Source organism: Nicotiana sylvestris, chromosome 11 (genome assembly GCF_000393655.2).
Source record: "Nicotiana sylvestris chromosome 11, ASM39365v2, whole genome shotgun sequence".
In the NCBI taxonomy this organism is placed as follows: domain Eukaryota; kingdom Viridiplantae; phylum Streptophyta; class Magnoliopsida; order Solanales; family Solanaceae; genus Nicotiana; species Nicotiana sylvestris.
The window spans coordinates 153,197,994-153,213,663 of NC_091067.1; the positions used below are offsets into that span (position 1 = coordinate 153,197,994).

General features: G+C 39.6%; 1 protein-coding gene across 1 annotated transcript; it reads right to left on the reverse strand.

Annotated features, from left to right (window-relative positions):
• Window positions 1–11,826: 11,826 nt before the first annotated feature.
• On the reverse strand, window positions 11,827–15,343 carry LOC138881870 (uncharacterized). Its single transcript, XM_070162157.1, has 5 exons — window positions 15,233–15,343; window positions 13,380–13,620; window positions 12,945–13,224; window positions 12,589–12,666; window positions 11,827–12,472 (listed from the first exon to the last, which is right to left on the reverse strand). The coding sequence occupies exons 1-5, from the start codon at window positions 15,341–15,343 to the stop codon at window positions 11,827–11,829; spliced, it is 1,356 nt and encodes a 451-aa protein (XP_070018258.1).
• Window positions 15,344–15,670: the final 327 nt, after the last annotated feature.

The following is a 15,670-nucleotide window of genomic DNA, read 5'->3' on the forward strand; positions in this document are numbered from 1 at the left end:
CGGTACTTTGTAGAACTTGCGAATATGGCTCTATCTTATTTCATAGACCTGGTCATCCATTCGTATGACTTTACTGTATCTACATAGGTCATACTATACCATAGTTCTTACTTCGATTTATCGTTACTGAGGTCTGCAACCAACTCTAGGTTACTCTTGTTGCTTATCCTTAAGACTGATGGTCTAATCTCATCTCATATTGGTGAACTTTTATCCATTTATTGTTGATTCATCACTTACCACTAATAACTTGATCTCTTATGTAACACCACCGTTAGGGCTCGCATCTCAATCTGACTCACCCTATATGGGTTTTTAGTCCCTTACGATTCATGAAATCCTATTCGAGTCATTACTCAATCGAAAGCCCAAACATCATCCTTTATCTATCACAATCACGCCCTTATTCTACTCAGGGCAACATTCCATCTCTTTTAAATGCTACTAGTCTTAGACTCCTTTGAGTTTATTCTGGCTATACTGAGCTTTCTATAACTTAAGGAGCCATCAGCTCCCTTGTTTTTATGGGATCAACCCCGGTGACTTATCTATTTTTGCCATCTTCTCACTTGCATTTTTCTTATTCTTACTCATTTCTTTCTAAAACCTTGTCGTTCTATCATACTTTAGCTTGCGACTGGTTTCCTTATGCTTTTCTGGAACATTGAGACATCACATCATCTCTAACTTTTCTTTCACTTTCTAATTAGACCTTTCGGTACTTGGAAACCATAGGCTGGAAGGTATGCCACTGACGACGCTACTATCATTTCTGGATACTGAATCCCAACGTTTCTAGTTTTTTACCTGAAGTATGGACCACTCTCATTCTTTTATACTTGAGTATTTCATACGTTGTTTACTTTTACCTTACTTAAAATATCACCTCACATTCTTCTATTTCTTTCATAACCTCCCTCCCACATAGGTATAAATCACATCCACCATTTAAAGCTTTATTATAATACTTGCACCTCTGGTGCCTATTCAATCCAGTGGGAGCTCCATACTGAATTCTTATGAGGCTGGTAGTCTTCAGTGGGCTTCATTGTAGAGCCATTATTAAATATGGCTACTATACTACCTTTCTTATACCTTTGCTATTTAAGAGTGATCCTGAGGTTTATAATTCTCTTGGTCCACTCCTGTTTTACTTAGTCGATGTAACTCTTTAGATTCCCCTACTTTCTGATCAGCCTTTATGTAGGCTTAAGCTATCTTCCGATCTGCGGCTCCTGGCATTAATTATTACTTTAGCCTTTTGTGGGCGCTGAGGGATATCCATGATACAATCCTTTAACAGTTTAATCATTCGTCTATAACCTGGACTCAATTCTTTCTTTTAATATATACCAGAATCTTCTACGGCTGTATATGCTGTATGTATAAAACGCCGACCCCTTAAGTGAGTTCATAACGTAACCAACTCTGGATCATTAATCGAATAATTCCTTTCTTTCAATCTTAGCTTTCTTTAAATGTAAGCTATTACTTTTCTTGGTCCTTTTGCCCCTTGTTGTGTCCATACTTAGCTTGTCTTAGTGCCCACACATATTAAAATTCCATACAACTCATATGATCTTGAATATTACATCTTATTTTTACTCCCTGTTCATTAGCCATGGTAGATGCCACTTTCTTAGGGAGTGCATACAATGTTGTTTGGAGACTGTTGTCGCACGACCATTTCCTCTTTAGGTCGTTGTGCTTAGGTTAAAGCCTTCTTCCTTGTTTCCTCAGCTAGTCTTTCGTCATAGTACTTAGGGAAGACCCTCTGACTCTTGTAAAGCTGTGAGCCTATTACATTGTATACTCGACAGACCTTCTAATGTCCTTCCTTGCCTATACTTATCCGTAGTTACTTACCTCCACGCCCTTGTGCTTGTAGGGTTGCTTCTAAACTGATATTTTGACTGTCTTCCCAGTGGCACTCTCTTTGATTTTCGTAACACTCATGCAGTACCTTTAACTACCCCGACTCTTATTTGAATATATCTCTAGTATTATAATGACATTACTGCGAGGCTGAATTTTCCATGTTGGGGTTTACTATGTTTATTTTATACAATCTGTTGACTCGTCTGTAACCTCTTGTTTAGCCATAACCGGGCTCTTCCTGCTCAATTACTAATTACTCATTGGCCCATTCTTATATCAATATTCCGCGTAATCTTTCTTGGGTTATTTCCTTTGTCTTAACTTACGTCTTAATTACTCATTGGCCCATTCTTATATCAATATTCCGCGTAATATTTCTTGGGTTATTTCCTTTATCTTAACTTACGTCTCGCACTGACTCCTTTTTTTAAAATAACATCTCAGGCATGAACCTTTACTTCCTCTCCTTGATGTTGTTCTTGCACAATATTCCGGAATCGTAGTGTATCTATAGGATTTTTGATAAGTGCCAGCTCATTCCTTTTTCATTTTTTTATCGCATTCTTCCTTTACCATTCCATAGTCACTAGAACCACTTAATTCCGATTTAATGCCACATTACTCCATATTCCCCCCTTAGGGGAATACTAAGAGCTGAGGCCACGAGGATCTACCTATAGATGTTTTACCTCTTCATCTTTGGCGTCGTTTCACAATATTAATGATCCTTACTCGCCTTACGACAATCCTTCTGTACCAAGGATAACAAATTCCCTTACTCGCGATGGTGAAACTTAGCGCAACTGGCATATACAGTACCTTAAGCTTAACTTTGCTCACATCGCTTGCTTTAGGGAAACGTCTTCCTGAATGACCTTTCTCTGAATTTCTTATGAATCTTCTTCTGTTGTCCATTCTATTATGGCTGGAACGCAATATGAAATTCTCATGATGCCAACCATCATCAAATCACTCATTCCTTAATTCATGTTTAGTTTACCTTGTTCACCAGTCCATACTGATTTCTATTACTCTAGGTCTAACTTTTCCTTCTGTTAGTCACATTGGAGTCACGAGCTTATTTCTCGAAATGAGGATATGACCTTATGGCCTATATTCTTTTGATGTCTCAAGGCCTGTCACCTCTCGTCTTTGTTTTTCTTCATTTGACTATAGATTTTGTAACACTCTACTGTTGCCCTTCATGTATCACATCTTACTCATAGTGCTTCATTATCCCTCTTCGTACTTCCCTGCTAATATTTCTATTTATCACTTTATCCTGAAAACTTTAACAAGACATTCTTTCGCGTTTTACCTTCCCTTGCTCCATCTACTGGATCTTCGGGCTGCCTGACATTCTCCCTCTACTAGGGACGGGAGCCATACTAAGGTAATATTTATCCCTTCAAGATTTTCAGTTCCTATCTTTATAGTACTCATATCTAGCTATACTATTTTAGTGTGCACCATCTAGGTGTCTCACAAGGAGATCTATTGGCACATTTGCAATATCCTTTGAAAATGTCAACTAACACAAACAATTCGCTTACCATTTTGGATCACTCTAACCCCAGCCAGATCGTGATATTATGTCCTTCTCTTTAACCATATTTGTTAGCTCCCACATAGCCTAACTTAGATCGGTGTGGCCAATTATACATACCTTTGTTACTATTGAAGGTAACTCAAAATGCTTATATCTCTCTTCCTGTATTATAGGTAATGTTCATCTCTACTAATTAGGTACCTCGTACCCTTCTTCACCTTGCTTCTTCTATTTGTTGAAACTTGTATCTACCTTCCGATTCTCTTATTTCTTACTGTAAGAGTACATAGACATTCTTGCCTTAGAGATCCTTATCAAGAAGCTTGCACGTCTTAGTGTCCTCATGTTCTATTGGAGACCTTACATACATCATAAGCATGATGCAAAATCGAGTTTCTCTGACTCAATTCTCCCACAGCCACATTCAATTCCTTACCAAACATCTTTCTAGATGTAGGCATCGTCGTATTATGAATAAGATATAATTTAGGAAATTGAGTTCTTACAACCGAGCTCTACCACACGATCTAGAGTAAGAAGAAAGAGTGATAGTCCTAAATGCCCTATAGCTTCCTGCTTATAAGTGTGGTGCACGACATACCCATAAACAAGACTCTACTAGACACGGCTTGTAGACTCCCTAGGACAGAACTGCTCTGATACCACTTTTGTCACTACCCAAACCAATGGGCCGCGATGGGAACCTGATACCTTACCCAACCGAATACCAACATAACGTATCTTTTCATTTTATTCTATCATAGATAACTGAGCCGGAAGGCTGCTGCGAGTTAAGAATACAACATGTGATACCAATTTATACATAAGACATACGGGCCTATAAGGCCAAAATAACGACCTGTATACTGAACATAAGCCGACAAGGCCATACAATTTTTTACGTACATAACGTCTGTCTACAAGCCTCTAAAAATACATAATTTTCATAAAGTTCGGGACAGAGCCCTGCCATACCAAACAGTACACGTCTAAATCATACTAACCAAACAAACAACTCCGAAGCAAATTGAGCGCACCAACATCTTCCGCTGAGCTGATAGCCTACTTGGAGGACTCTAGACCTGTCTGTCGGGACCTGCAGGCATGAAACATAACATCTTCAGGTAAAAGGGATGTCAGCACGAATAATGTACCGAGTATGTAAGGCACATAAATAAGTACATAACAGACATGGAAGAAATATAGAGTAAATAACTTAACCTGTAAGTCTGGAAAACTTTGTAAATCATGAAATACTTATAGTGTCATGCATATGCATATGAATATCATGTTGTGCATAGGTACATGTTATATAACATCATCAGCCTCTGAGGGCATTCCATCATATCATCTCGGCCACTGTGGGCAAAATCATCAACATATACAAGCTGATCAGGTGGTGGTGCGTACATAACGCCGTAACTTTTTCCCATATCCCATATATATATACGTGTATATAACATCATCTGATCATGGGTCAATATAATGGATGAGATGAGAAGTACGTTAATAAAATCTTTCGGAATATCATAAGACCATTATGTCTTTGAGTAATATCATGAAGTAAACTTTTTCAACTTACGTATTTTTCGGAGACCTATGAACAGAAGATAAAATAATAGGACACATGGGAATTTAAGAACGTAGGCATTTCTAATACTTCTATGAATAGAGTCATTTGTGGAAGTTGTGCATTTGCTCATTTCGTTTGTATCGTATGGATCATGCCAAGAGAAAGAAGGAATATCCTTAACATACATGAACCAATTCTCTTTTGCAGAAACACATAACAACGGATTGAAGTAAGGAAAAATTCGTATAATATTCTTGAGAAAGATTGTACCGGGCTTTTTTTTGAATTAGCATAACACGTTGGAACAAATTATAAGCAACAAGGCGATACAAGAAAGATATGTGGCAAAAAATTGTTATAATGTAAGGTTTTGGACATTCACAGAACGAAAAGAAAATTCCTCCAAAACTAAGTATTTTAACTCTTGATTTTGACTTTCACTTTTGGAATCCATTTGGTAGAAAGGATCATAAATGGTTGATAGTTAAATCTTTAAGAATGCTAACGTTTCCCTCCACCCACACTTCTGACGGTAACCTTTAATATGGAAAATGTTTTGAAATGAAATGAATGTGTAAACTTTCTCATTAGTTTGTCACTTCATACTCCTTAATGTGACACATATACCAAATGACTAATGAGTCATTGTCCAAGAATTGGCTCACTGCCACGTTGGGTGGATTTAAAGTTATCCAAACTTTATCCACATATTTCCTTAATTACATGGTTAATCTTCTACCAAAAATCCACAATTAACCAAATATCCAAATAATTAAGAATTATCTCCACTTACTTAAAATATTACTTACTTTTCACATACCTTATACACCTTACTATCATGGCCATGTGGTACTTTATATGGTACTAGTCCATAAATATCGGGTATTTTAGCTCGGGCCGTATTTTATCCCAACATGCCAAACTTGGACGAAAATTCATTTTCTTTGACTTGCTTATCCTCTCACCTTCACGAATTTACTTATAACTTATTTGAAATAGCATAATGCTCATAATTTCCAAATAATCTTTTCCTTGGACTGATGTCCATTGCCTTACGATAAATTTAATGTACAATACTACAGGGTGCAACATCGTCATAATTTAATACTGCGAAGCGTAACATCATCGTAATGTAATATTGCAAGGCATAACATCATCGTAATATAATACTGCATGACGTAACATCATTGTACTATAATACTATAGGACGTAATATCGATGTAATATTGCGGGGTGTAACAACTATTTTCCACTAGCACATGTATCGAATAAGCATCAAGATTTCGGTAAATAGAAAGAAATCACATAATGTTTTTTGTCGATGCTGATATTTGAACAAGATATACCTCATATTTTTCTTAGTTTCATTAACACTTAACGACACATTTTGATGCAAGGACTAAATCCTTATTTAGTCATACCATTGATTTTTAGTGGTTGTTTGTGTATATGTCGAAATCTGTTTCAGCATTTAGTGCAAAGTAACCTCACGGAAAGAGTCAGCCGAGGTCGATCAGGAAATAACAAGGCTCTTGGTCGGGATGCATACAATTTTCGAGGTCGAGCATCGCAAAAGAGCTGTAACGGCTAGTTTATTAGAATAGGATATTGAAGAAAATATTTCAGTGAATATTCTCTACATATTTACTATTAGGGTTTATTGGGGTATTCCCATATAAATAGAAACAAAAGGTCAATGAAAATGGCATGTAATATTCAATTGATAAGAACACTTTTTTAGAGGAAGATTCTCTCTCTAGCAAGGATACAAACTTTACCTTTTCACCAACATTCTTGCTTATATTATTCCATACTTTTCCATCAGATTCGAGAATTATCCAAACATTTTAGGATTTATCTGTCACTCATCATTATTAAAGGGAACACTCATCTAGCTTATTCATTATTGGGTGAAACATTTCTCTTATTTAATACTTAATAATCATTTGTTGTTATTTATAGCTAGTTACTCCTTCATTTATTCTCACATCTATTTGGATATTCATTGATTATTATTATTAATTCTCTGCCATATTTGTCTACGCGTTAACCACTTCTTCGGAGTTTGTATCTGTGGAAATTATTGTTAACTAAGTTTAATCCGTCAATAAACAAGTATAATTATTTAATTCGGAAGTTAATACTTTTTGGTCAAACAATTTGGTACCGTCTGTGAGGATTTCTTAGTTAATTTTTTAGTTTTCTCTAGATCTATAGCTAACATGGACTACTAACGTAAAAAAAAAAACAAGATCCCCTTTCCTTGTATACACAGATCTGATATGGTAGGTAACAGAGAAGAAAGAACGAGGATAATGGGCGACCTCAACCTCTTGAACACCATCAATGAGATTTCTAAAGCAGAGGGCAAGGATATAACGCCCAATACACCCCCCAGGCGAGGCGGATCACCTCCTCATTACAGCATCACAATATCTCTTGGTAAATGAGCTTCCACTTCTGTAGTGAAAGAGATGCCACCAACAGTAAAAAAAACTCCCCGAAGCTTGGCTAATTGACACGCTATCCAGCATCCTCCACAAGCCCACACATGATACGATTGCAGAAAACGCAAGGACGTGTGTCATACCACTAGAGAGTGAGCAGTATGACCCATTCCCTCCTCCAATGACAGGTATTGCTCATAAAATCGTTAATATGCAGATGACGACACCCTCACAGCCATTTTGAAAAAGATGGAGGGAATGGAGAACGAGAACAAAACACTTCGGGACCAAATGAGAGAATATCAAGAAAGGGTCGATAAGATGTCAGGTGCCCTAAAGCTCTTGCCAAATAGAGAACAATTCGGAGCTGCCCGCATGCTCCATTGGAACATTCGAAGAAATGGACGACAAGTTCGTAATGGCCCATGCTGGGGCCAAAAAGGCAGAGGCGAGAGTGAATGACATATTCGCTATCAAACAGTTGTCGGGAGAACGATTGAGGGACTTCCTCGCCTGATTCAACCGAGTAAGAATGACCTTACCAAATGTATCGGAAGGAATGGCCATCGCAGCTTTCTAGAATGGGTTGAGCATAAATGGTTCAAGGGCGATAAGAAAGTTATTATGTCGGCTTATGAAGCACCCCTCAACTACTTGGGATGAAATACACAATGCATATTATGCCGAGGTCCACGCAGACGAGGACGACCTCAATGGGCCAACTCATCGACTGACCTCGATACAAGTCGAATCCAGAAAATATCGAAGAAATAATATCAGGAGGGACCTCGTAGCTCCGCGACCCAACAGGGAACGAAATTTATCATATGTCAGAACTGCTATTGCATTCTCAAAACGCCATGAAGAGGTCCTACCTTGACCAAGAGCTGGGACTCACAAGAACGAAAGAGGTATGTCCCCTATTATCCGCTCACAATTTTTGTATGTCACCTACAGAAATAGTCTACGCCTTGGAGAAGCTCGGATCTAAGGTGAAATGGCCACAAAGGATGATGTTAGAACAGAATACCAGAAAATCAGATGCCCTTTGCGAGTTCCATCAAGAGCGAGGACACAAAATCGAGAATTGTATCGCCCTAACATAGGAGGTCATAAACATGCTATGACAGGGACACGTCAAAGAGTTGCTGAGCGATCGAGGAAGGACCAACTTCACTAGAGAACGCGAATAACATCAAGGACCACCAAAACCGCCCTCGCCAACTCGCACTGTCAACATGATCATCGACGGCAACGACGATGCTTCTATCAATAGCATGAAGTTTAACACAACCCACAAGCTCAAACGGTCGATCACCCACAAACGATATGACAAGCTCGAAGAGAGTATCATCTTCGATAAGTCAGATACCGATGATTTGGTTTTCCCTCACTATGATGCCCTTGTTATCACTTTATGAATTCTAGATACCGATGTGAGACGCAATATGGTAGACGATGGGAGCGATGCGTGCATTATCCACCCTCGAGTACTTACACAAATGAAACTCTAGGATAAGATAGTGCCACGTTGCATCACACTAACGGGTTTTAACGATGCAGTTGAGCGAACATTGATCCAGAGAAATCACACTCCTCGTCCTGACTGGTGGCATCACTTTGGAAACCATATTCCATATCATGGACCAGGACACAACATACAATGCCATAATAGGGCGGCTATGGATACACGCCATGAGAGTCACCCTCTTTTGCTTGTACCAAGTCATCAAATTCCCAATTACATGGGGAATATTTATCATATGAGGGGAACAACGTACATCTCGCGAATGTTACCGCATCACCCTAGATTGTACGGTTGCTGAACAAGCAAAGGGCAAAGGAAAAAAGGCATAACAATCAACAGAGTTGAGGTCGATATATAGTGAAAGCGAGGACATCATCAGAGACCCCGATGTGGTAGAAGCAGTAAAATCGACCATTGAGGACCTCGACCCCATTCAATTAGACAGCAACGACCACAGCAAGAAAGCTTACATCAGCTGCAAGCTTCATGAACTAGGTAAATTTCGTCAATTCTTAACTGATAATGCAGACTTGTTTGCTTTTAGCCATGCAAACATACCAGGTATCCCGAAGGAAATCTCCACGCAAAAGTTGAACGTCGACCCATTCCACCCCCAGTGAGGTAGGTTAGGCGTACCCCATAATAAATGATGCAGTACACGAAGAGGTTGAAAAGTTATTGGAAAATGGCTCTGTTAGGGAGTCAAAATATCCCCAATGGGTGGCCAATATGGTCATGGTGAAAAAGAAAAATGGGAAGTGGCTAATGCACGTAGACTTTACAAATTCGAATAAAGCATGCCCCAAGGATTCATTTCCATTACCTCATATCGACCAACTCATCGACGCCATGGCCGGGCACGAACTACTAAGCTTCTTGGACGCTTACTTGGGCTATAATCAGATCCTCATGGAAGAAGAAGATCGGGAGAAAACAACTTTCATTACCCATCAGGGGATGTACTGCTATAGAGTCATTCCCTTCGAACTGAAAAACGTAGGGGCAACATACCAAAGGTTAGTAACAAAGATGTTCAAAGACCAACTCGGTAAAACGATGGAGGTTTACATAGACGACATGCTAGTCAAGTCCAAAAGAAAGGAAGATCACATCGTCCAACTAAGAGAGACCTTCGACATACTCAGACAATACAGAATGAAACTGAACCCGAAAAAATGTGCATTTGGCGTGGCCTCAGGAAAATTCTTAGGTTTCCTAGTATCACAGCGAGGTATCAAGGTCAAACCTGATATTATCAAAGCCATCGAAGGGATACCAGAGCACTTGACCACCAGAAAACATGTTCAGAGATTGACTGGCCGCGTCGCCGCTCTTTCAAGATTCATCTCGCGATCATCGGATAGGTGTCACAAATTCTTCAGCATGCTCAAGAAAGATAACGGCCTCCAATGGACTTCAGAGTGCGTTCAAGCCCTAAAGGACCTAAAATCATACTTGTCATCACCACCACAAAGGCAAAGATCAGGTCACTTAAAGTCGGGGACTACGTGCTCAAAGATAAAACACAAGCAAGCAAAGACCCACGGGAAGGTAAACTGGGAACAAATTGGGATGGCCCATACAAAATCACAGCAACAACAAACAAAGGGTCATTCCAACTAGAAACAATGGAAGGAAAATTAATACCGAACAACTAGAATATCACCCACCTCAAGTACTTCAACTTCTTAAAAAAAGCATCCTCCAAATCATACTTTTTTTTCCTTCGCTTGGGTTTTGTTCCAATTGGGTTTTCTCAAGGAGGTTTTTAACGAGGCGATGAAGAGGACACTTTAGGTTGAAGTGCGGACAGACGGATGCACAGGATGGCTAGTTAATTGCTCGACTTCTCCAGCTCAACTAATGAAGGGACCAAATAGATTGGAACTAGGACTGGAACGCCAGCAAACGCCTGAAAAATATGTAAATTTCTCCTAAATATGTAATTTTCTCCAAGTGTATGAACAAAGAACAAATACACGAAGTTCATTTCTATTGCTCCAAATGTATAACCAAGGCAATGTCGCATAAAAGTTCACAACACCGACAAATGACGCACCAAAAGGCATACCTAATCGGCCCACGGCCATAACTAAATATAGGTTATATTCGACCTCATTTGAATCGATACCTAATTGGCCCACGGCCACAACTAAGTATAGGTTATATTCGACCTAGTTTGAATCAACACCTAATAGGCCTATGGCCACAACTAAGTATAGGTTATATTTGACCTAGTTCGAATTAACACCTAATCGGCCCACAACCACAACTAAGTACAGGTTATATTCGACCTAGTTCAAATCAACAACTAATCGGCCCACGACCCTAATTAAGTGTTGGTTGTACTCGACCTCATTCGAATCAACACCTAGTCGGCCCACGGCCCTAATTAAGCATTGGTTATACTCGATCTTGTTCGAATCAACAAGTAATCGGGCCTCAGCCATAGATAAACATACAATACATTCGACCACATTCAAACTAACATCCACTGACCCTCAGCCATGATCAAACCAAGGTTTTGTTTCAACCTCGTTCAACCCACTTGAGCTAAGTTATTACGACTAAGGCAACCAAGCAACAAAATCAACAAACATACAAGCTTGAATAGAAGAAAAAAGAATCAGGTACGAGTAACACAACTAGTATTTCATACTTAGAATATTTTTTTACAAAGACTCGAAAAGATGCCCACAAAAAAAATGCACAAGTCTGCGGCTAAACAAAAAAAAGAAAGAAAAAACTAATAATCGTTGCCTAGCCTATCAGCATCATCAACTTGATCACCTAAGCCATCTTCATCTGCCCCTTCGCCCTCACTATCACCATCAGGTTACTCATCCTCATACTAGGCATCCTCTTCAATCTGATCCACACTCACATCCTCCTCATCATCACCGGCCTTCGGTATAGCGGGATCGTAGCCACAAGCAACCCGAGCCCTACATGACTTAACACGAGCATCCTCGAAGACGACCTCTGAAATAGTTCCCACACTCATTAGGTCTCTTAATATATCTAGCTGGGCCTCGGCATGAATCCACTCCTCATATATATCTCGGGGAACATTAGGAAAACCAGACCCACGAGAAAACGATGACCGAACTAATAATTGGGCTTTCTCGGCTTCAAGAACGGTGACTCGATCAAAAAATCCAGAAGCCTCTTTTGCCAATTTGCCAATCCTTTCATTAAGCCGCTTCTCCTTGAGCCTCACCATCTCCAAGGCGTTTTCCCTCTCGGAACGCAGAACACGGACCATGATCTCCAAAGCCTTCGCCTTCCTTATAGCCCCCAATCGAGCTAACTCCGCCTTTTCATGATCTTCTGCCTTTTTAGCGACCTTGCTGATTAAAGCATTCAATTTTAATTGACATTCTTCAAGCTCGGCACGCAGTGAGACCACCTGGGGTTGGAGATTGCCGCATTGAGCTTCCAAGACCTTGCTGACCTTGAGCTCTTCTTCTTTGGTTCTCAACGTTCCCTCAAGAATGCTGCATTTTTTGATGACCCTCATCAGCTCGTCATCTTTCTCCTTCAATTCGTTTTGAAGAGCCTAAAATTGTTGTTAACCGCCTACAAATCTCGTGGTGCTTGCCACAGTACTTACGGTATTTTTTCTCCATCTTCAGAAAAGGGCCTTACGCTTCTCCTCTCTCTGGGCACTCTTAATTTCCAAAACCACAGTCTACATAAAAATATAGAAAGAAGAAAACAAAAAGTAAGAACGGAGCACAAAAATGTTGAACTTGAGAAACAAAAGACAAAACGCTTACTCTAAGAGCAAGGACGACTATGCTCCTTGATAGGGTAGAATCATCCAATTTTTCAAGGGTTTTACCCTCCACTTCAGAAGAGGGGACCTAGTGAAGGAACCACGTTCTCCGTATTCACCAACAAATCTCGATCCATGGAGATCGCAATGGTCCGCGTGGCCTTTCTAGTCTCTCTTCAAGCCGGGTAAACCCTTCCCCCATCATCCTCATCTCCTTGGTGTCAAGATCACAACCCGTCTTATGCCCATCCTTAGCAACGCCTTTACCTATCACGTTGACTGGAGAAGAAGGACCATCAGCTGGTCGCGAGGTAGTTGGCTCATCTTGCCGTAAAGTATCAGAAACCCTCGCAGTAGAAACCCTCGCAGACGGTGTCTCGATTTCTGTCGTGGCATCAGGAAAAGGCACACCCTCTACGGCCTCAACCAAGGGCGGAATCTCAAATGACAACTCGACATCATCCTCAAGCACTATGGTCGTTGTCTCACGTATGACGTAATCACCATGGTTAAACCTATAGCTCGGGTAACCCTATCGCTACCTTCCACCGGCCTTCTTTTACGGGGAACCAAATCCTCGCTGCCCAGCGATGACTCCCCTTATTTGTCTACAAGACGATAAGTACCCGCAGGTGGAGAAGAAACCGATGCAGAGGCAGCATCAGATGGGGTCGACAACCGAGTGGACCTGGCCGCAGTTGACGTAGGAACACAAGGAGATTCTCGAGCTGACTTAGCTGCAACCACAATAGGAACAGATTCCAAAGGAGAAGCAGCCTTCCTCTTAGGAAAATTTACCTTTTCATCAACATTCTTGCTTACATTATTCCATACTTTTTCATCAGATTTGAGAATAGTCTGAATATTCTATGATTTATCTGTCACTCATCATTGTTAGGGGGAACACTCATCTAGCTCATGCATTGTTGGGTGAAAAATTAATCTTATTTACTTAAATGTTATTTGTTGTTATTTATTGCTAGTCACTCCTTTATTATTTCTCACTTTCTTTGGATATTCATTGATTGTTATTATTAATTCTTTTCCATATCTGTCTACACGTTAATCACTTCTTCGGAGTTTGCATCTGGGAAAATTATTGTTAACTAAGTTTAATCCTTCAATAAACAAGTATAATTATTTTAATCGGAAGGTAACACTTTTTTGGTCAAACAGTTTGGTTATTAGTTATCCCATATAGTTGTCCCACTTTTTATATGGGATAGTTACATTATTTTAGTATAAAATAATTCATGGGACTAATTAATGCCAATAAGCAAATTCGAGATAAAATAATATTGCATTTTATCCCAAAATTGTTATCTCTTATCCTACCTGCCAAGCGTCTCCTTAAAGTGTAATGAAAATCCCCTTCACCATATTTCACTTGAGGGACTACTTGCAAAAGTTTGTTTCCGCAAAAATAGAAGTGCATAAATTTGTTCTCATTTGGCGACAATCTTATGATTTCTATAAAACTATCTATTTTAATGAGGTGATTATGCAATGATTAAACTTGTATATGTATAGGCCAAAATCTGCCTTAAGGGAATTTAGTGTAAAGCGACATTAAGAAAAAGATGCAGTCGAGGTCGACCAGGAAGCAGTGGGATTCGTGGCCGGGCTGTCAACAACGATCGAGGTCGAGCACCAAGGACAGAACAATAACGACTAGTTTTTGTAATCAGATATTAAAGAGAATATTCTATTGAATATTCTCTGCACTTGTACTATTAGGGTTTTTTAGGGACATGTCTCATAGAAAAAGAGATAATTGGGGAAGGCATGTAACATTGACTTGATAAGAACACTTTTCAGAAGAAGATTCTCTCTCTCTAGCAAAGATACAAGCTTTACCTTTTACAATATTCTTACACACATTATCCCATACCTTTCCATCAGATCCGAGAATAGTTTGAATATTTGAAAATTTGTTTGTCATTCATCATTGTCAGAAGGAACAATCATCCATTTCATTCATTATTGGGTGAATCGTTCCCCCTATTTACGTAAATGCCATTTATTATTAATTATTCCCCCATTGTTATCCATATCTTTTGGAGTATTAAATGTGTTTGATTTTCAATCTCTCACCGATTTTATCCAATATCATCTAAACTGTCATGTTCTATATCTAGAGATATTATTATTAACTAAGTTTAACCCTTCATTACATAAAATTTAATAGTTTAACTGAAAGTTTATATTTTTTGGTCAAAAAATTTGGTGCCGTCTGTGAGGATTTTCTAGTTAAATATTTAGTTTCCTCTAGATCTACAACTAGCATGGATTGCTAACAAAAAAAAAGAACAAAATTCCTTTTCCTTATACGCACAGATCCGATATGGCAGGTAATGGAGAAGAAAGAAAGAGGGTAATAGGGACCTCACAACCAACCTCTTGAACACAATCAATGAGGTTTCTGAAATAGAAGGTGAGGATATAACGCCTAATGCCTCTCCCAGGCGAGGCACGCCACCTCATTCTCAAGGTAGTATCGCAACGTCTCGCGGTAAATGAGCTTCCATGTCCGGATGGAAGAGGCGCCACCAACAGTAAAAAACCTCCTCGAGTCTTGGCTAACTGACATGCTAACCAGCATCCTCCACAAGCCCGCTCAAGATACAGTTATAGAAAATGCAAGGACTTGCACTTCATGAATAACGGTCGAGCAACGTGGCCCGTTCCCTCCTCCAATGATAGGTATTACTCATAACACTATTAATAGTGTTGGTGACGACACCCTCACATCCATTTTGAAAAAGATGGCGGAAATGGAGAACGAGAACAAAGTGCTTCGGGACCAAATGAGAGAACACCAAGAAGGGTTGATAAAATATCGAGTTCCCCAAAGCTCTTGCCAAAGAGAGATGTTGGTCGGTTTGTCGATCAACCATACAGTGATGAAGCCGCCCCG

What these genes read in the sequence shown, in the direction of transcription:
- LOC138881870 (XM_070162157.1), bottom strand. Translation starts at nt 15,343, where the DNA reads ATGTCAGTTAGCCAAGACTCGAGGAGGTTTTTTACTGTTGGTGGCGCC. An exon ending in GGTTTCTTCTCCACCTGCGG is followed by an intron (nt 13,225 to 13,379) that starts GTACTTATCGTC and finishes CAACGACCATAG; the next exon opens with TGCTTGAGGATGATGTCGAG. An exon ending in GAAGATGGAGAAAAAATACC is followed by an intron (nt 12,473 to 12,588) that starts GTAAGTACTGTG and finishes CAAAAAATGCAG; the next exon opens with CATTCTTGAGGGAACGTTGA.